The sequence below is a fragment of the Molossus molossus genome, unplaced genomic scaffold, assembly GCF_014108415.1.
Source record: "Molossus molossus isolate mMolMol1 unplaced genomic scaffold, mMolMol1.p scaffold_m16_p_11, whole genome shotgun sequence".
Classification (NCBI taxonomy): domain Eukaryota; kingdom Metazoa; phylum Chordata; class Mammalia; order Chiroptera; family Molossidae; genus Molossus; species Molossus molossus.
Genome location: NW_023425346.1, coordinates 107690878 through 107711552, shown reverse-complemented (window position 1 = coordinate 107711552; position 20675 = coordinate 107690878). Strand labels below are relative to the sequence as shown.

General features: G+C 60.1%; 2 protein-coding genes across 2 annotated transcripts; both read right to left on the bottom strand.

Moving 5' to 3' along the window:
- Positions 1-4175: 4175 nt before the first annotated feature.
- NEU4 (neuraminidase 4) lies at positions 4176-6488 on the bottom strand. Its single transcript, XM_036254976.1, has 3 exons — positions 6288-6488; positions 5949-6204; positions 4176-5149 (listed from the first exon to the last, which is right to left on the bottom strand). Exons 1-3 carry the CDS (start codon positions 6486-6488, stop codon positions 4176-4178), a joined length of 1431 nt encoding a protein of 476 aa, XP_036110869.1.
- A 9686-nt stretch (positions 6489-16174) lies between these two features.
- GAL3ST2 (galactose-3-O-sulfotransferase 2) lies at positions 16175-19244 on the bottom strand. Its single transcript, XM_036253383.1, is given in 4 exon segments — positions 16175-16990; positions 17694-17958; positions 19069-19152; positions 19225-19244. Coding segments are annotated over 4 exon segments (1185 nt in total).
- Between the last annotated feature and the right edge of the window lie 1431 nt (positions 19245-20675).

Here is a 20675-nt window from a genome sequence, read left to right as displayed (position 1 = left end):
TCAGAGGTTTGTTGATTTTATTAGTTTTTTTCAAGTCCCAAGTTTTGGCTTCATTCCCTCTCTCGTGGGATTTTCCCACGGGCTCTGCTCCTCGTCCTTCTCCTCCTTCCACGTTCTCTGGACCCAGTTTGCTGTCCTTTTTCTCAGGGGAGCAGAACTGTCGCTTTTGTTCTGTTCTGATATGTGCATTTCCCTCCAAGTCTGGCTTCAGCGTCATCCCACAAGTCTCATGGAGTGTTTGCTTAATTAATTTCAGAGTGTTTTCTAATCTCTACCGTGGCGTTTTTGAACGGTGAGTTATTCAGAATAGTGTTTCTACATTCTTGAACATGTAAAGATGTTTAATTCTCCTTTGTTTAAATTCTGGCTCAATTTCACTGTGGTTTTTCAAGACTTCGAAGTCTGTGGGGACTTGGGTCTAAGATCCGACGGAGGTCAGCCTTTGTCTTGGGTGTGTTTTGTGCCGTCTGCAGGGGTCGGTACAGCTGAGCTTGTTAGGCAGCGTGGCCACACCGCCCGTCCCTGTGGGTCGTATTTTTGTCTGCTTGCCCTGTCAGTTACTGAGAGACTTGTGTCTAAAACCTGCTGTTGTAATTATGGGTTTATTTTCCCCAATAGATCCGTCCTTTTTTGTTTCATTTTCTGAAGCATAATACCAGGTGCCACAAACGTGATACAGTCGGCCCTCATTTGCCACAGTTAATCAGTTCCAGACTCTAGCGCGATACATGAATTTCTGCGAAGTAGGCTTCTTTATTATACACAGTTGGCCCTGCCACTTGGCGCTTGCACCACGGCGATGGAGTGAAGTCCCGCCAGTCGAGCGCGAAGTGGCAGGGACCACGGGACTGTTGTGATTTTCTGTTGAGTCAAACTTTGTAATTCTGAAACGTGTCCCTTCATCGCTCGCCCGGCCACCGCCCTGCGGTCCTTGCCTGACAGAGCCACAGCGCCACCAGCTGTTCACCTGCACGTTTCACCGGCGATTTTTCCTCTTGGCTGCCAGTCTTTACACCGTGTCTACTGTCAGGGAGCTGTGCTGGGTTTGGGCCAGGGTTTGTCATTGTTGCTTGTTTTCTGCTCTGACCATTTTGTCTCTTACTTAGACTGTTCATCGGGTTACATTAATGTAATTCTGATGTGTTTGTGTTTTACTATTTCCTTTCTCTTTGTCTAACCCAGTGGTTCTCAACCTTCCTGATGCCGCGACCCTTTAATACAGGTCCTCATGTTGTGGTGACCCCCAACCATAAAATTATTTTTGTGGCTACTTCATAACTGTAATTTTACTACTGTCCTGTCTTAGGCAACCCCTGTGAAAGGGTCGTGTGACCCCCAAAGGGGTCGCGACCCACAGGTTGAGAACCGCTGCACCACTTCAGTGTGTGCTCTCTCGCATCCCTTGCCTTGTTTGAACTGATCATTTTCTATTTTATCTTTCTCATTGTCAATTCTGTTAATTCTGTGATTACGCAGTTTTGCTATTCTTCCAGCATTTTCCCTGGAGATTCCGGAGGCCAGCTTCGGCCAGCGTGAATGGGCACACTCTCTTCTCCTGGGACACGCGAGGATCACCGAGCTCTGCCATCCCGTTTGCCACGCCCTCCGTGTGGTGCTGCTCTTAGTCCCTGTTTACGTCTCTACACAGTCGGAACCGCACGAGGAATCACTGTTGCTGCACAGTCGGGTTCATCAGATTCAGCAGCCCTGTGCATCGGCACTGAGGTCCCACGGACCTTCCAGCTGGCCTCTGCCGTCCACTTCGACAGTAAGCTCTTCCTCCTTCCTTCTTCTTCTTTTAGAGAGAGAGGACGAGCAATAGAAACATCGACGAGAGAGAACCATGGCTCGGCTGCCTCCTGCATGCCCCCTACTGGGGATCAAGCCCCCACCCGGGCATGTGCGCCCGGTCAGGAATCGAACCCGTGACCTCTTGGTGCATGGGTTGGTGCTCAACCACTGAGCCACAGCAGCCAGGTTTTTCTTCATCCTTGAATAGTTTTGCTAGGCATAGAATTCTGGATGGGTGGCTGTTTTCTCAGCACGTTTTGAAGGGACCACGCCATTGTTTCCCAGTTTCCATGGTTTCTGGCGAGAAGTCAAATTCCATCTAAACCGGGCACTTAAACAAAAGATGGTCATTCTCCCCCAGTCTGGAGGCCAGCAGTCCGACACCAAGGTGTGGCCAGGGTGCTCGCCGAGGGTTGTCTACGGGACGGTCCTTCCTGCCTTCTCAGTTTCCGGGGCCCCAGGTGCTCCCTAAGTCTCTGCCTCAGTCCTCAGAGCCTTCTCCCAAATGTGCTTTTCTGTCTCTTACAAGGACTCCCATCTGACTAAGGACCCACCTTCATCCAGGGTGATCTCATCTCAACCCTTATCCTAATCACACCTGCAAATAACTTATTTCCAAGTGAGTCACAGTCTGAGGTCCTGGGTGCACATGAATGTGGAGGACATTACGTACCCAGCCCAGAACGGAAGGCAGGACATGGGCCCCACACATCTGTGATTCTGTACTTTCAGACTAGTTTCTCTACATCTGTCCCCCTGGGAAGGATGGGAGGGCTGGTCGGCCTGAGGTGGGGTCCCTGGGTGAGACAGGCAGGCTCAGGGCTCTGAGGGGCTGGACCCAGGCTCCTGCCCTGACACTGGCTGGAGCCCAGAGGTGATTCCAGAAGGTTTTGCAGGGGACTGAGAATGAGGGGGGTGGAGAGGGGTCCCCCTGCTCCCATGTGGTCTGGCTGCCCTGAGTTCCCGGGGTGGCTCTGAGACTTCCTGGGTGCCCCCACACTTTGGCCTCGTTACCCAGCAGGGGCTTGTGAAGAAATGACGTCTGGGCTGGAGGGTGGGACACAGAGGATATCTGACCAGAGTGTGACAGTCAGGAAAGCACTTGTTCTAAACCACAGTTGAATCTTTTTAAAAGAAAAAATGTCAAAACAAACACCAAAAGGATCAGCATGGCTGTGGCCAGGGGGAGGATCAGCAGGGGGTCATTTCTATTTATTCATTTTTAATTTTTAAAACTGAGAGAGACAGAGAGAGAGACAGAGAGAGAGACATCGATTGGTGGTTCCACTCATTTACCGGCCGTGGGTTGATTCTTGTACGTGCCCTGACTGGGATCAAACCCACAACCTTGGAAGACGGGAAGCAGCCTCTAACCAGCGGAGCAGCCCGGCCAGTGTGCATTTTTACTTTTTTGTTGTAGTTTCCTACCTATCCAAAATTTTCTACAATAGGCATCTTTTATTTTTATGACCAGAAATGAAGAAATTAAAATGTATGTCTGTGAAGGGACAGGGGCAGGTCCTGGGAGGTGAGCCTGCCAGCCGCACTCGCGGGAAATGTAGACACAGATCTGGGAGCTGCCACACTCGCTTGCTTTTCCTGCCCTCATCCTGCCCCACCTCTGATGCCCTGCGCTTTGGAGCGTTTGGCCCAGGGGTGGGAGGGGCAGGCGACGCACGGAGATTGGGAGCAGGTGGTCAGAGAAGTGGGCTAGAGAACTGGGTGGCCTCCCGAGGCTTTGACAGGGAAAGAATGCGACAGAAATGTCCCTGGACATAAATGCACAACCCTTTATTTCCCGTCTCGAAGCCAGAAAGCAGAGCAAGATTAAAGAGACAAACACCAGGACAGCGCAGCGCCGTGTCCTAGTCTAAGGGTCCCGAGTCGCCCTTGCCCACGGCCCACCGCCTGCCCTTGGCTTGCAGCTGCACGCCACCCTCTCAAAGACCAGCCTTGTTTGTCAGAAAGTATTAAGACTGGCCCTGGCCAGTTTGGCTCAGCGGTTAGAGCGTTGGCCCGTGGACCGGAGAGTCCTGGGTTCGGTTCCTGCTAAGGACATGCATCTCGGTTGCAGTTTGTCCCCGGCCCTGACTGGGGTCGTGTGGGTGGCAACCAATCGATGTGTCTCTCTCACGTTGATGTTTCTCTCTCTCTCTGCTTCCCTCTCTCCCTCCGCTCTATCTGAAGATAAATGCAAAAATGTCAGCAGGTGAGGACAACAAAAAGAAAATATTAAAACTGAACTTCTGCACCATCGCACAGGGTCTTTCATGAAGACCCACCCTCACAACTCTCCATGAAGAAGCCAAGGGTCAAAGGGACCTCTCCAGAGGGTGCCCAGAGCTCCCCCAGGCCCCTGCCCCCAGGCCTGGCTGGAGGGCCCTTCAGGAGGGCCAGCACAGCCCCTGAGGTTTGCTCCCCAGGCCCGTGGGCTCGGGGCCCGGAAGCACGTTCTCCAGGACCTCGCGCAGGGAGAACACGCAGAAGGAGATTTCTTCATAGGACTCCCTTGCTCCACTCTCGTACAGACACGCAAAGTTCAGGGCTCCCTCGGGGGTGGGGCCCAGGGATGCCAGGTCAGAGTAGCCGCTGGGGCCCTGGTAGATCACCCAGGGCTCCGTCCAGCTGTAGGGGTCCAGGGGGAACCTGCTCAGATGGACACCCATATGGAGCCGAGCCCTGCGCCCCACCGGGTGGGAATACAGCAGCCATGTGGGGCTCTGAGACAGGGCCCAGGCCCTCCTGTCTCCACCAAGCCCAGGCCCTGGCCTAGGCCCCCAGGGGCCAGGGTCCTGTGGGCCGTCCCCAGGTCCCTGTGTCCCGCACAGCCCCTCACCCCCTTGGGTGTCTCCAGTGCCCTCCTCTGGGGATTCTTGGGCTCCAGGACAGAGGTTTGGAGGAAAAGGGGTCTTCCTAGAGCCCACTGCCCATCCTTCACTGCCCGGCCTGCTAGAGGGTGGGGCTGGGAAGCTCAGGATGCTGCCCTGGCAGCCCCGGGCGGTCTCAGCCAGGGTGGGCACCAGCTCTCCCGGCAGGAAGGAGGTGCCGTTGTCTGTGCTGAGGGCCTGCACACGGCTGCCCAGGGGGCTCCGGGCATTGCAGTAAAGGACGCTGCCCGCCTGCCCTGCATCTACCACAGCCAGCTGGCACTCGCCCGAGCGCAGGTTGGGCACGAGGCCACCATGGTGCCAGGTCTGGCCATGGTCATCGCTGTAGAAGGTGAAGGCGTGGGGGCTGGTCCTGCAGATCCTGCCGAAGCACTCCCGCCGGTCCACACGGTAGGTGTAGGCCGGGACCAGCAGGCGGCCTGAGCTCAGCTGGATGCCGTGGCCGGGGCCCACAGCAAAGGTGGCCCAGTCTGCAGACGGGAGGGCTGCTGTTACCTCAGGAGGGGACAGCCAGGCCACAGTGGGTGGGGAGGGGGGGCACAGATTAATGAGCACTTTGTGAGGGAGCCACCGGCTGACCGGCCTCGCCCTCCACTCGTTCCCGCTGCCCTGAGTCCTCTGGAGCTGGACACGACCCCTGAGGACACTCGCGGTAGTGGGGAGCCCAGGCAGGCCACTCGGCCAGGTTCTCAGCATGTGAGCAGGTGGCCAGTCCCCAAACACAGGTGGACAGTCAACAACTGTGTCCAGTGTGAGCGTTGTCCGGATAGAGGGGGCCGCGTGCGGGGGCTGCAGAGCTTCAGGGCTGGGTAGCCCTCCTGGCCCTGGACTGAGTCCCAGGGGAGGGCCACAACAGACAGCTCTTTCATTAGCTCCAGGTCTCAGAGCCTGCCCCTTGCCGGCGTTGAGGTGGCCCCTGCTGGCAGTGGGTGGTCAGGCCCTTGCGGAGGGGTAGGTGGAGTGGAGGAAAAGCTTTGACTAAGGTCAACCTGCCTGCAACCCTGGGCTGGGGCCCCACCCACAGGTGGTTGAGGAGGAGGAGGAAGTGGTTAAGGAGGGAGACCTTGGGGTTTGGGGCTGAGATTCAGACACAGCTCAGGGGCAACACCAACACCCTCTGCAGACTCAAGGGTTGGGGGTCCGACAGTCAACGGTGTCCATGGCCCTTGGGGGTGAGGGGGCACCCCGAGTCAGACCCGCCCCCACCAGCGGGAAGACACGCCCCCCGCGCAGACCCCGCCCCCAGGTTAGAGCCCGCGCCCCGCCTACCGCGCTCCACTGCGCCCACCGCCTCCGCCGTCAGGTCGCGCGCGCCGCCCCAGGTGCGCCCGGCGTCCCGGCTGGTCACGCAGCAGAGGCGCGCGGCGTTCCTGCCCGAGGCGATCTGTGCAACCTCGGGGGTCTGGCCGCGCACCGCCACGAAGAAGAGGAAGACGGTGCCGGTGCGCGAGTCGTGCACTGGGCAGGGGTTCATGGAGCGGTGCGCCTCCAGGGCCGCGGTCCCCAGCACGCGGGCGGCGCCCCACTGCCGGGAGAGGGCGGGGGTGGAGGGAGGGCAGCCTCCGGTGCGCCCCCGGCCCGCCGCCCCGCCCCGCCCCGAGCACTCACCCGCACCGAGCCCCCCGCCAGCGAGCCGCGCCTCTGCACCAGGCGGTGGGCGTGCGCGTCGTCGGGGCTGAGCCGCTGCTCCGCGAAGGCCAGCAGCGCGGGCCCGGGGCTCAGCGGCAGCAGCGCGGGCACGCGGTAGGTCAGGCCGCTCCGCTCGCTCCGGAAGAGCACGGTCCGCGTGGGGACTCGGGGGGCCCCCATGCTCTGCGGGGCCAGGGCCAGCGGGTCAGCGCGCGGGGTCCGGGCACACCCCCTCTCTCGGTCCAGTGGGGAAGGGAGCTCTGGGGGCACAGAGGCCCCCACCCACGCCCAGCCGCCTCCCTCGACCCACCCCCCTGGCCCTGGCCCAGACTCTGTCCACCTCTTCACGGCCACTGCACTTCCGAGTGTCCGGAATGGCCCTGCCTCCTGTCCATGTGGCCCACGGAGGAAGAGCAGGGAGCCTGGCCAGAGCCCCTGACCCCACAGCCGCCTGCCTGGGACAAGTCAGCGCGACCGGCCCAGAAGGAGGCCGCCCAAGGGCACAGTCAGGACCCAGCGTTTTGGGCCAGGAGGCTCCAGTGTCCCCAGACAGGGCCCCACGACCCCAGGAGCCAGCCACACAAACACAGAGGCACGAAAGACACACGAGATACAGAGAAAAACTGAGCCTGAGGAAAGAGACGTTCGCAGACGCACACTTACAGGCCTCACACAGGAGGAAGGCACCCTGACTGCTGCCACACCCCTCTCCTGAGGGGTCACCAGGGTCGGGGTTCTGGGGAGTAGCCAGGAGAGGGGGGGGTCGCCTGCTGAAGCCAAGGTGGCCCCAGCAGGTCTGCGGAGAAGGCCCTAAACCCCAGGCCCCAGAGGGACAGCTTCAGGGGCAGGGGACCCACCACTCTGCCCCTTGGTCTCCTGAACAGAGCAGGGGGTCCTGGGGAGCGCCAGCAGAGCCACCGGTGCCCCAATAGCTCCCACGTGTGCCCAGAGACCTAGGAATGGTGTCGGCCAGCAAGGCGGTGGAGTGACCCCAAGGAGGAGGCACCACCATATGGCCCTGCCCCTGCCCCATCCCAGCAGAGAGGAGCCACAGGGGAAGAGGGGGCAGCTCTAGTCTGTGCCCTGAGGTGCAGCGCATTGAACTTGAAAGCAGCTGCCCCCACACAGTGAAGGAGGAAGATGAGCACCCTCCACGCCTGCCCGGGCCCTGCCTGGGCTGAGTCCACAACGGGTGGGGTGGCTCAGAGGGGGAGCCCTGCCGGAGGACAGTGTGCTGGAGGCTGGGTGGGCTTCCTGGAGCAGAGAGCTAGACGCAGGGGCTGAGGGGAGTCCTGGTGGGAGGGTCACCGGGGGTGCAGCCAGGACTAGAAGGCCCCTTCCCCATAGGCCTGTGTCCCATGGCCCCCTACCTGCAGGTGGCCCAGATCCCCCCCCAGTACACCCCAGCTCTCTAAACTTGCTGGGCTCCTGCAGGGGTGACCGTGGGCCTCCTCATGAGGGTGAATTGGGACACGGGTGGGCTGGCAGTGCAGATGGCATCTGTCTGCTCTGTGGGCTGCCGGCCCCAGGGAACGGGGCCGAGCTGGCAGAGGAGGGTGGACTGCAGGCGGCAGGCAGTGAGATGTCGGGGTGGGCCCTGCGCACAGCACAGTGCGTCTGAGTTGACCGTCGGGCGGAGAGCAGGGGGACAGGAATGAGCACTGTGGGAAGACAGGGTCCTGACCAGAGGGCCTCCCTCCGGCACCTAGCAGGGTACACCTCCACACCTGGGGTCCCCACACAGACAGCTGCCTCAGCCTCGGGCCAGCTCTGTCCAAGACCACCTGCTCCCGGAGCCACCTGCCCGTCCCACGGAGCGGCGAGGGCCTGAGCGCTGCCCGTGTCCTGGGAGCCGGGGCTGCAGCCAGTCTGCACCCAGAGAGCAGCTGTGCTGAGCAGGAAGCAGGTGTGGGCACGAGTCCCTCGACTGAATGGACACAGCGGGGCATTCTCTCCAGCGAGCCCCGGCTCACTCCCCAAGGCCTGAGACCACCCGAGATGGTGTCAGCAGAACTAGGGGCCCCAGGCCCACCCCTGGCCTGGGGACATAGCGGCAGAGAGGGCGGATCCCAGGACCAGCTGGCATTTCTGCGCAGGGCAAACAGGGCTGCCGGGCACTCGGATCGTCCTTGCCCGGACCAGAGCCTCCAAGTTCTGGGGAGGCCCCCACTGCGTGCGGAGGAACCGGCCTCCCAGGCAGCCAGCCCTGCCCAGTGTGCCAGCTCGGCAGGTTCTGGGGCTTTGACTTGACCAGAGGCTACATCTGAACATTAACTGGAGCTAGAATATTGAAGTCTGGGTGCCCCCAGAGAGGTCTTTCTCGGGGGCAGCACATGGCAGAGGGGAAACGGAGGCCCAGGGAGGTCATGGGACCTTCAAGAGAACCTGGTCCGCTGACCCTGAGCCCCGGGCAGGCTGTTGAGGCTCGTCCTGCCTCAGACCTGCCCGCAGCCTGGCTTCGGGGCTCTGCTCTGGAGCCCTGGCACCAGCCCAGGCCGGCGGCCCACATCCTCCCTCCGCAGTCCCTACCTCTTTGTCCTTGGGACCTGTTACTCCTGGCCCAGCTCAGCCTGCTGAAGTGCCTCATATGACGAGCAAAGGCACTTTGTAGAAATCAGGCAGAGGGACCCCGGCTCTGTCACCCCCCACCCCTCTCCACCCCACCCCAGGCTGGGGCTCCAATCTCCCCTGCATGCCCTGTGCTCTGTGCAGACAAGGACTCAATTACCACCCTTCTGCCAGGTGCAGCGTCACCCACAGGCCCACCTGACCCTGCGCCTGGGGTGTGGCTCTGGCCTGGAGGCCGTCTGCTCCACCCATCCTCTGAATCTCCCTCCAGGCCCTTCCGTGTGACACCTACCCCTCAAGTCAGGGAGCTGTCCCATCGGGGATCCATACACCCACTCTTCAGCCCAAAGTGGGGAAGCCAGGGGGACAGAAAGAGCCGGATCCTGGCCCTGGGCAGCAGGGGAACAGGGAAGGGACTCACCGGGCACCGCAGGGAAGCTGCAGAGCGCTGCGGGGCGGCCACGGGACTGCCTGCCTCAGGACCCAGGGAGCTGAGCGGGGACAAGGCCCACTGTGTGGGCAGGAGGCGGGAGCTGGCCTTGTCCCAGGGCTGCGTCAGGACCCAGGACCCTCCTGCCAGCTGCGGTTCAGCAGAACAGTCAGGGTGCAGAAGGGAACCCCGGGTGGAGGCCACTGTCAGGATGGGCCACACAGGCCCCTTTTTTCTGGCTGACCTACTCCACCCTGAGGTGCTGGGGGCCTCGGGGAAGGGGGCCACAGCCGCCCCCAGGCCTCCTGCGAAGATGCCTCAAACTACATGATGCTCTGTGACCCTTCCCTTGGCCCCCAGGATGTGGCCCGTGTCTGTGCTCAGGACCGGGCTCCGACCAGGCAGGCCAGCGTCTCCCCCCTCCCCCCGCACCAGCGGCCTCCCAGGGCTCCTCCTGCCAGCCAGCCGCCTCCACCCGCTCCCCCACTGCTGTCTCCAAGGTGGCTTGGTGGGTGACCACTGTCCAGGTGACCACCATCCAGTGACCGCTGCCTAGGCGACTGCCACCCTAGTGACCACTGCCTGGGTGACCACTGCCCCGGTGATAACTTCCAGAGCCAGGGCCTCAAGGGAGGTGACAGGTGCTCTGGGAGGGGCCAGCCCCTCAGGGACACCCCGGGCCCCACCCCCTCCCTTTCCTGCTTCTGCCTCCAACAGGAGGGACTTCAAAGCGAGAAACGGGCTCTGGGAAAGTAAGACGTCATATGATGTCCACAGAGATGACAAGCCTGCCGTGTCCCTTCAGGTCCTCGAGGCCTGAGGGCATTTACAAGGCCAAAGGTGGAGCAGAGCAGAGGGGCCGCCATCTGACCTGATGGCCCGCAGCCACTGACCGCCGGCACCAGCAAGTCCCAGGAAAACTGCCGCCCTTCTTCGAGGGTGGCCAGGACCGGTACACACCATCCCCCGTTCCCTGAGCCCCGGGCCATCCTGGCCGCCAGCCGGTGCCCAGACAACAGCCAAGGAGTTTGATGGGAAGGAGAGGTGAACAGTGAACACGACCTGCCCTCAGAGCCCCGCCCAAACCAGGAGGGGAGGGCCCATCTCTTCCCCCGTCCCCCAAGACCAGGCCCGGTGCATCTGAGGGGGCCTAGGAAAAATGGGGCCTCCAAGCCCCCAAATCCAGGCAGGACCATCTGACCAGGGTTTCAATGTTTCAGTTGGAGTCAGGTTTTTAATTTTTGTTACTTATTTCCTTTTTTAAAAATATGTTTTGCCCTGGCCGATTTGGCTCAGCGGTTAGAGCATCTGTCTGCGACCAACGAGTCCTGGGTTCGATTCCAGCCAAGGGCACGCACCTCGGTTGCAGTTCGTTCCCAGCCCCAGTTGGGACTGTGCAGGTGGCAATCAATCGATGTGTCTCTCTCACGTTGATGTTTCTCTCTCTCCCTCCCACTCTGTCTGAAGATAAATGTAAAAATATCCTCAGGTGAGGATTAAAAAAATTTTTTTGATTTTTTAGACAGAGAGGAAGGGAGAGAGACATAGAAACATCTGTGTGAGAGAGAAACATCCATCGGCCTCCTCCTGCTGCCCCTGCTGGGGATCGAGCCTGTAACCCGGGCCTGTGCCCTGACGGGGATCAGCCCAGGACCTCTCAGTCCCTGGGAGGATGCTCCATCCACTGAGCCACACCGGCCAGGGAAGCCACCTTTTTTAAATATGAAGGTTTCACATAAAGACCCGTATTTCCAGTTTCTCTGAAAAAATCAGGTCTGCCTCCTGGGCTCCCCCACTCCCCTGAGGCAAGCACACACCCTCTGGTCACACAGCCTCACCTGCCCCGGAAGGAGGCTCTGCTCCCAGCTTTCACTGGCTGTTCAGCCTTTTGGGTGGGTGGACTGGTCATTTCTGAGTTATTACAAACCACATACACTGTATATGGTAACAAATACCCCAAAGTGTCCCTCCAAAAACAGTGCCAGTTCATAGTCCTGCCGACCCCAAAGGCACGAGCAAACGCCATGGAATTTCTACGTGACTCCGAGGTCTTGATTCCGTGCCCCTGAGTATGGGCCCGTCTGTGGTGACAGCTGCTGGCAGAGGTCCGGGCCTCTCCCCCACCCCCCGGCATGAACTGCTCTGCGTTCAGAAGCAGCAGGGTTCCGTCCTCCTCCTGGGTTCGCCCTGACCCAGGTGTGCCCAGGTGTGGTCTTGCTTACTTTGGGCATTGGTGGAGCCTGCCTGATGCTCAGGGCACTGAATGTGATCTGGGTCTTTCTCATCTGATTGGAGTTTCTGTCCTTGGGGGCCACTTCTCATCCACGCGCCGGCTCATCTGGCATCTGGTTCCCCTTTTCTGCATTCCCGAGCGGTCCCACTCTGCCTCGTCCCTGGTTGAGGGCCCGCGGTCGGCAGAGGGTCCCCAGCGCACCCTGGCTCTCTGCAGCGTCCTCTTTTTCACCAACTCCACTCAGTTTTTTCGAAGTCACTTTTTCAGGTTCCAAATATCGTCCTTGATTTTCAAATTCGCTGCACTGTGTCCTCTAATCTCACTAAAGAAGTCTTTTCTCCAGTGTGAATTCTCTGGTGTGGAATGAGGCCAGAGCTTTGCCCAAAGGACTCCCCACAATCACTCCATTCGCTGGGCTTTTCTGCGGCGTGAACTCGCCCACGTCGCCCGCGAAGTTGTGTCGCAGGGCTTCCCTCCATTCGCCGCTGGAGAGACTTCTCCAGAGCAGACACGCAGACGCTGAAGAAGCCTCTGGCCGAGGCTGGCAGCTGTTCCCCAATCTCCCGACTGGGGGTGACTTTTCCACCGTGAAAAGCCCACCCCCTCACACTGCCGCGGTGGCTCCTCAGCTGAGACGTCCTCCCCAACCTTTCTGCCGACGGATCGCGCCCCTGGCACATAGAAGCTGCCCCTGGTGACAAACGAGGCCCTGTCCACGTCTGCTGCCCAGGGCTTCTCTCCACTGCGCCCTCGAAACAGAAGCCTCTCACCCGTGTCCCTGAAGGAGGCTCCTGCTGACGTGTTGGTGGAACTCAGTCAGGTGCAAAGTACCTTTCAGGACTGAGACACAGTGATCACAGGGATGGGGCCTCTGGACTGCTGGACCTGCCCGAGAAGCCCTGCCCTGTGGCTCCCCTTCCGTACGTACAGTCTGCTCAGAAGAGAGCTTCTCCTCTTCCAGGGACGCGGCAAGTGCAGAGATTTCCGGCATCACATCGCCGTTCAGAAGTGTCTGGGTCTCATCAAGGAGCCACGTCCTCGGAGTCCGTATCTTTTTCTTCTTTTATCCTCACCCGAGGACATTTTTTTTTCTGCATTTATCTTCAGATAGAGCAGGAGGGAGAGAGGGGGGAAGAGAGAGAGAAACATTGACATGAGAGACACATCGAGTGGTACGTGCCCTTAGCGGGAACCAAAGCCGGGACTTCCCGGTCTGCAGGCCGATGCTCTAACCGCTGAGCCGAACCGGCCAGGGCAATCCGTATCTTTTTCAAAACATGTTTTTATTGATCTTTTTTTAAACGTATGCACTGTTTATTTCTGAGATTTCCATTTAAAATTTTCAGACCACGGTTGACCTTGGGTGACTGAAGCCATGGAAACTGAAATCACAGAGGAGGGAGGACCACTGGCCCCAAAGGCATCGCCCCTCCGGTGACACCTGGCTGCAGAAGGGGGAACTTGCACAGCGATCGGAGCTGCTGCACCTTCGTCCCCTGCAGTCCACCTGGTGTCTGCTGTACCCAGGACAGTCCCAGAGATGACGGGAGAAGTGTGTGCGTCACTGACACTGCACCCACACCACCGACGGACAGCAGGCCGTGGGCTTCTTCCTGTCTGTCCTCGAAGGTCCACAAAGTCGGGTACACAGGCAGATTTAGCCTTTAATCTTTGTCTTTCCATTGCTCTTCACAGTATCCCTCTCATCAAACGTTTTGAGGGTCGTATGGTACAGCACTCATCCACCGTCACCAAGTCTCAACCGATGGTTCAGCTGATTCTGAAGGAATAAAGGCACCCAAGTGAGAAACGGACTTAGGTCGTTCAGAGAAAAAGGAAGCTGCTTCTTCCCTCGAACAAGCGAGGGGACTGGCAAAGATGCTTTGCTTGATCAGACTTGAGTCTGGCTCCCCGAACCCTCTCCCCAACAAGGTCCATGCCTGGACTTCCTGTAGGATCTAAGTCAGTTTGATGAGAATTCCCCACTCCTGACAGATCTCTGACCACCCTGGCCGGACTTCAGCCAGACACCCCCAGATCGGGTGACTTCTCTTAGTCATTTCCACCCACCAGTGCCCCCTTGCTCTTCAGCTGTGAATCCCCACTTGTTACTGGTTGTGTGGGAATCAGCCCAGTTCTTCCGAGTCTTTCTTCCCCTATTGCAATAGGTGTTTTTTTAATTTTCTTGTTTTTAACAAATCTCTCTTCTTCGCTTAAACTTCCGTCTGTTCTCTTTCACAGCACCCCTTTTTCCACCTGGAGGTCAGTGAACAGGTCAATTTCTGAAGCTCAACCCCATCTCTGCCCATTTCCTGGACGTGAGGCCAGCAGGGGAGGTTTCATCTCCCTCTGGTGAGGAAGGTTCCCATTTCCGGGGCTGGGAGGTGGCAGAGGGGAGGGAAGGTCTCTACCCTCCTGCCCTCCTGGGCGCCTTCACATTCAGCCCCCGACACCACTCTGCTGGGCCAGGAATGTGCTTGGTGTCGGCACACAGCGTCTCCAGACCTCAGACCCAGACCCCCACCTCGAGGCTTCTGCAGGCACATTGACAGGACTTCACGCCGCTCCTGGGACAGAACTGACGCTCCACTTGGAGGGAAGCTTTGCGCACCAGCCCAGCACCTTGTCAGGCCGAACTGTCACACTTCACTTGCGCACAACAGTGTCCTCGGCTTGGATGCCTAATGTGTGCTTTGCCTGGAACGGGAAGTACACCTAATCCTCACCCCACGTTCCAGAAAAGGACACGGATGCGCAGGACAATTAAACAACTCGCCGACCTGCCCCAGGTGAGTGGTGCCGCAGGACTGCAGCCTGTCCCTCCCAAGCCTGCGATGGGCACACTCCAGGAATACTCAGCGTACCCAGCCCCTCCCTTTGCACCTGAGGAAAGTCACCTGGAAGGCCAGAGACTTGGAGGGCTTTTGAGAAACAGCAAATCTCTAGATGTCTGTCTGTCACTTGGGTCCTTCCTCCCCAGCCCTCCTTCCTGCCTACTGTTGCCTCAGTATCCCCACCACCCACCAGGTGGGAGAAAGAAGAGTCTTGTTTCTCCTTACTCTCCGGGCAGGGGTCACTTTAGGGATCAACCCCACTCTCCCAAAGCTAGGCCGGGACTGAAGCAGGTGGGCTGCGGAGGGTTCCCGCCGTCTGGAAAGAGTGAAGGGGCCGCCTGCCCGGCTCCACAGCCTCGGTCTAAGATACCGCCCCCGCCCCCGGCTCGCTTGCTCGCTCCTACTGGCTCCCTGCGCCTCCTCCCGAGGTCGCGGGGCGAGCAGAGTCCCCATGAGAGGCGCGTGCTCCGGGCTGTGCACACCCCGGGCATGGACAGGGAGCTGGGCGCGCAGGGGGCGCCGCGGCACCGGGCGGCCGAGCGCTGAGCCAGACAAGGGCTCAGGAGTGGCAATTGCTCTCTGGAGCCGGGCCCCTGTTTTTATTTATTTTTACAGAGAGAGGAAAGGAGAAAGAGAGAAACACCGATATGAGAGCAAAACATCAAACAACCCAAAAACTGGGCATGTGCCAGAATCGAACCAGCGACCTTTCAGTGAATGGAACAGTGCTCAACCGAGCGAGCCACGCTGGCCAGGGCTTAAAGTTCACATGGTAAAGTTCCCTCCAAGGGAGATGCTGCCTGTTCTGATTGTTTGGGGGTCTCCTCTGTGAAATGCTCATATTCCATGGGAAGTGTGAACACACCTACTCACAGGAGTCCGCCAGGGTCTTCTGAGCTGAGGGCCCTGGTAAAGGAAGGGGACCCCAGCACCTGGCAGGCAGGCCAGGCTGAGTGTGTGAGAGCAGCTATTTCTCCACTGCTCCAGGCACCCCGCTTTTTGAAGCGCACAGGGCATATGATGCTGAGTGTGTGCACCCACTCTAACCACCGGCCCCCAAACAGCTGGGATCACATCCTGCCAGGCAGGGCATCCTCAGTCCCTCCCCACTAACCGCCAACAAAGGTGCTTGCAGGCCGGCCTCTTCTGGGACTGCATCCCACTGGTCTCCATGGCAACCAAGGGTGAGCTCCTCCTGCAGGTGTTTTCCTTCACTGGACAGGGGGTGGGGTGAGGGTGGGGGTGCAGCACTGACCTTCCACCATTTGTCTTGTAAGCAACTGGAACACTTCGCAACCTAAAACCATTGTTTGGTGGAAAAGGAGCCTCCTGACACCAAAGGTGGGGACCTGGGTCCATGCCCTCACCACGCGCCCCAGCGCCCAGGGTGCCAGTGCTCAGTGACCAGCCTGTATCCTCGTGGCCGAAGGATGTAGGGGAGCCATTCTCCATCAGGAGCCCACGGCCACGCTGCCCAGGCCCCTCCACATCCTCAGGGCTTGTCTGATGGCCGATGCGTCCACATGTGTTCTCTCTGGTGGGCATCACGTTGGCATGTTAAATATCCCTCGTTTTCCTATTTGCTGAATGGGTTCACGTCCTCACACGTCACGTGTACACGTTGTCCTAGACATGGGGCCCTCACCAAGAGGGTGAATCACGGGTGCGTCTCTTCACAGGGTCTCACCCAGAAGACCCAGGGTCCAGCAGGGCTGGGTCTCCCGATGCCCCAGGAGCAGAGCCTGAGACCACGCCGAGGGCCTCCCAGGATGACAGCAGAGGGGCTGGTCAAACTGAGGGGCTATGCCTTCAGGAAGGGGATGTTCTTGGGGCGCTTCTGGGGGAACTGCAGGGTGTACAAGTGGGCCATGTACTGGAGCTCAGGCATGACCATCTTCTGACAGAGGCGCAGCGTCTCATTATCCAAGCCCTCCCTGAGGTTGTAGCCCAGGATGTCGGCCTCCCCGGACTGGAAGGGTCGCAGCCGGGCGTCGGTGATCTGCGTCTTGTTCTTGGGCGCGTCGTCCTGCAGGCACAGGGCGGAGAGCACGCGCCGCCGCTCCTGCAGCTGCGCCACCTCGGAGCGCAGGCGCCGCGGGCCCAGCTCGGCGCGCAGCGCGGCCCAGAAGGTGCGGTTGAAGTGCTGGTAGAGGCGCCAGTCCAGCGCGCACCAGCGCTTGGCGCGCTCCTGGGCCTCGGGCGGCAGGCTGGTGACGCTGCGCCGGCTGCGCGAGTTGAGCTTGAAGGAGACGACGTCGTCCAGCTGCCAGCGCAGCCGGCGCCGCAGCAGCACCATGGACTCGTCGAAGTGCTCCGCGATGAGCACCAGCGGGAAGCGCTGCTCCACGTGGGCCAGGTGCGCGCGGACGTAGCTCTCCTCCACCGGAGCGTTGGGGTCCAGGCCCAGGTCGAACCACATGTGGTTCCTGGCGTGGGCGTTGCGCAGCAGGCTCTGGTTGTAGTAGGTGTGCGGGGCGGCCAGGAAGGCGGCCAGGCTGGGCGCGGCGCTGAAGGCAGGCGTGAGGTGTCTGTAGTAGGCGAAGGAGGACTCCAGCTGGAAGACGGGGTTTCTGAGGATGGAGAAGTAGAAAGTGTCGTTGGGCATCACTTTCTGCACCTGAGTGGAGACAGAGGAGGGTTGGTGATGCTCCTGGCTTCTTCCAGAGGCTCAGGAGGGAGATGCCCCCCCCCTCCACCCCAGCACCCTGCCCACTGCACACCTGAACCTTCCTACCGCCTCTCCCACTGGCTTCCCTGCGTCCCGTCCACGCTGCTTTGCTTCCCTGACCGCCACTTCCCAGGAGTGCCAGAATGACCCTGAAACACCTGAACCTGGCCAGGCCCTCCCCCCAAACTCCCTCCACTTCCCTCTCCCTCCTAGAAGGGAAGTCGGGGAAGCCCCCCAGGAGGAGGTGACCTCTAAGCTGAGACTGAAATGACCCACAGGAGGTGTGAAGAGCATCGTGCTGGAGGGACATGTACAAAGGTCCTGGGGGGAAGACTGGGCGGTTTGGGAACCAAGAGAAAGCTGGAGAAGAAAGAGAGGGTAGCAGCCTGTGGGGTCACCATATCAGATGACAAGAGCAATTGCAGGCCATCAGAAGTGGGGGTGCGGGGTGGCAGGGTCTCCCCAGGGATCTCTACCCGCCCTCTCCAGCCAGGTCCCTGTACACACCCCCACAGCCGTGGTCTCTCCAGTGGGCAGGCTGTGACCCCTCCCACCGTGGTCACTCCTCAAAGCCACTGAGTATGTCCGAGGCCTGGGGCTGAGTCCTGCCCCTCATCGGCCCATCTCCCCCTGCAGACGCCCCCCAGCGCACCTCCGGCGGGTTAAACCTCAGGTGGTTGCACATGATGTTGAAGTGCCGCGGTGGGCCGGCCTGCCCTACGCCCTCCACGTAGCGCGCCAGGAAGAACCAGGGGTAGCCCAGGTGGAGGCGCGAGCCTGCGGGCAGCGCCAGCGACAGGTTGTGCTTCTCGGCGAAGCGGAAGAGGATGTTGAGCACGGTGCTGCTGGCGGTCTTGTGCGTCTTGAGGAACATGATGTTGGTGATGGGCGGCCCCTCAGCCTGGCCCCCGAGCAGGCTGGGAGGAGAGCATGCCACCATCAGCGAGGGACACCCCACACCCCCAAACAGAACCCCCACTCAGAGAGACCACCAACCCAGCAAACCTTCCACCTGCATGACCCTGAACCCAGTGATCCCCCAACCTGCTCCCAACTGCATGACCCCCAACCCAGCAATCCCTCAAATCACACTCCCCATAGTGGTGACACACCAACCCTGTGCCCCCAGCCCTAGCCCATCACTGTGGTGTCCCCAACCTGTGGACCCCCCAACCCTGCAGCCCCCGAGGACCCACTGACAAGCCTGACTCTCCCTAAGTGGCTGTGCCATCTGCCCAGTACCCCTGCAGGCTGGCCCTGGGCCCTGGCCTCCCTCTCGGCCCTGCGACCTCTTGTCTAGCTCCCAGGCCACCTAGCAATGGCTCTGGCCGCAGCCTGGGCCACATGTCTGGCATTTCTTGGCTGACCCTTCATATCAGGGCTGACCTGACTGCAGGGCCAGAGTGGAGGCTGGTGCCCACCGCTGTGGACGCCGGGCTAGAGCAGCAGGGCCAGTAAGGGTGACCCAGGACGGGGGTGATGGGGTCCGGAGACCTACACCAGCCCTGGGGACAGGAGGAGGTGGGGGGCAGACAGACCCAGGAGGCTTGGCACTCCCCCGTGTCCCTTGGAGAGTCAACCAGAGGGGTGGGGGTAGGGACGGGGAGGCAGCCTTGGGCCACAAAACCCTCCCAGCAGCCCGGCTGACGTGCTGGGCCTGTGTGGGCTCCACAGGACCCTGGGCTTCACGGAGGACATACCACTGGCAGGCAGGGAGCATTGGTCCTGACGGTCCTGGACCCTCCATGGGCCCCCGCCTTGCCTCCCAGCACCTGGTCCCCCTGCACACAGCAGCTCTCCCCAAGACATCCCCAGCCCAGGCCCAGCCCCGCCTTTCCAGAGCCTTCCTCACCGCTCACAGGACTCTGGGAGGGCCTCAGGAAGCTAATGGGTTTCCAAAAGGAAGGGCCCGCCCCAGCCAGGAGGTGTGACCCACCACCGGCACTGTCCAGTGCTTGGGGTAGGCAGAAGGGAGCTCTGTTGGTGTGGGCAGGAGCAGGGCCAGATCATGGAGCACCCAGTGCAACACTCACAGTGTGTGCCTCTCCACGCGCAGGAGGCCGGCCAGCAGGAGCACCATCAGGGTCAGGACGAGGAGGGTCCAGAAACACCTGTGGTCAGGGGAACAGTGAGGCCCGCCCCCGTCAGGGGCATGGGGGGGGCAGTGCCACCCACCCACCCACCTCAACTCAGCATCATCCATGTAACAGCTCCTACTGAACCTCTGCTGTGTGCCCGCCTGTCCAGCCCTGGGTGGGTGGATCATCAAACCACTCCCCTCTGCCCCCTGCCACACCCCCACCGCTCAAAAGGGCAGGTCCACAGAAAGGAACATTCGGAAGGCCTGCCTGGGTGCCAGGAACTCAGCAGGTGGGGTTCAGGCAATGGTCCCTGGGCTGGGACACCCCAAGGAGACACCGTGACCAGATTAGGGAAGAAATAGGCTGGAAGAGAATGCCCAGGGTGAAGGGCTAGCCCTCGCTGCCGCTGGTGTTGACTGACACCCTCTCAGGACCTCTGAGCGAATGCACAGAGGCTTTGTCCAGGGACAATGTGTCCAGGGACTTGTCCCGTAGTCACAAAGCACCCCCTAGCTGCTCTGCCCCATGGGGTCTCAGGGGGTCGCTGGGACTGGTACCTACTGGGCACAGGAAGGTCACATGCCGCGCCTGAGGCCACACACTGGGGAAGAGGCTCATGGCCCAGGGCACATCGTCCAGCAGGCCCCCCTGTCCCTGCCCGCACGGCAGCAGGCCCCTCCGCGTCCTTCCAAACGGGCTGGTGGGGAAGCCGCCTGGAAGAACCAAGACATGTCCAGCAAAGCATGTCCAGTGGAGGGGGCCAGGTCGGGACAGAGCGGCACCACTGTGGACGCCAGAGACCCTGAGGGTTTGGCCCAGGAAGGGAAAGAGGGGATGTTGGTAGGAGCTGGAGCGATGGAACTTGATTACAGTGTTGCCTTCCCGTGGGAGGTGCCGAGCCTGTGTCCAGGGCCTGTTTTCTCTTTGTAGCCAGATTGTCCTCTGGTTACACAGCCCTGTGCCTCTCCTTTTTATTTGGATTTGCTACTTTTTGTTGCCCTTATAAATTAAATATTTATCCAAGTTCCAGTGCTATCACTAGAGCAGAAAAACATTTTTAGTAGTTGTCTTATTTCCTCACCTGAAGATATTTTTCCATTTATCTTCAGATAGAATGTGAGGGGGAAAGAAAGAGAGAGAAACATCAGCGTGAGAGAGACACACTGATTGGTGCCTCCCACACGACCCCAACCAGGGCCAGGGATGGAACCACAACCGAAGTACATGCCCTTGACTGGGATTGCACCCGAGACTCTTCAGTCTGCGGGCCGACACTCCAACCGCTGAGCCAAACCGGCCAGGACAAAAAGCATTTTTAAAAGCACATTGTGCCCAGTCACTTCGCCAGACCGCCTGTCAGCTTTTATTCTAGAACTGGTGCCCGGCCTTGGTGGCATCCTGCTGCCTGGTACGACAGGGTGCTTCCGGCTTGTCTTGTCCACGGTCTGGCCCCGGCCCGGAACCGGCCAAGTCCTCTAGAGGCCCAGGGTCCCATTGGCGGGACCACGGTCTGCGGCTGCCCCACGCACCCTCTGAGTCCTCTCATCGCAGAG

Bases quoted from the DNA above. Each gene is read 5' to 3' on its own strand.
- NEU4 (XM_036254976.1), bottom strand. From the start codon at position 6,488: ATGGGGGCCCCCCGAGTCCCCACGCGGACCGTGCTCTTCCGGAGCGAG. The intron at 6,205-6,287 runs GTGAGTGCTCGG...CTCTCCCGGCAG, and splicing joins TGGCGGGGGGCTCGGTGCGG to TGGGGCGCCGCCCGCGTGCT. The intron at 5,150-5,948 runs GTAGGCGGGGCG...TCCCGTCTGCAG, and splicing joins GGTGGGCGCAGTGGAGCGCG to ACTGGGCCACCTTTGCTGTG.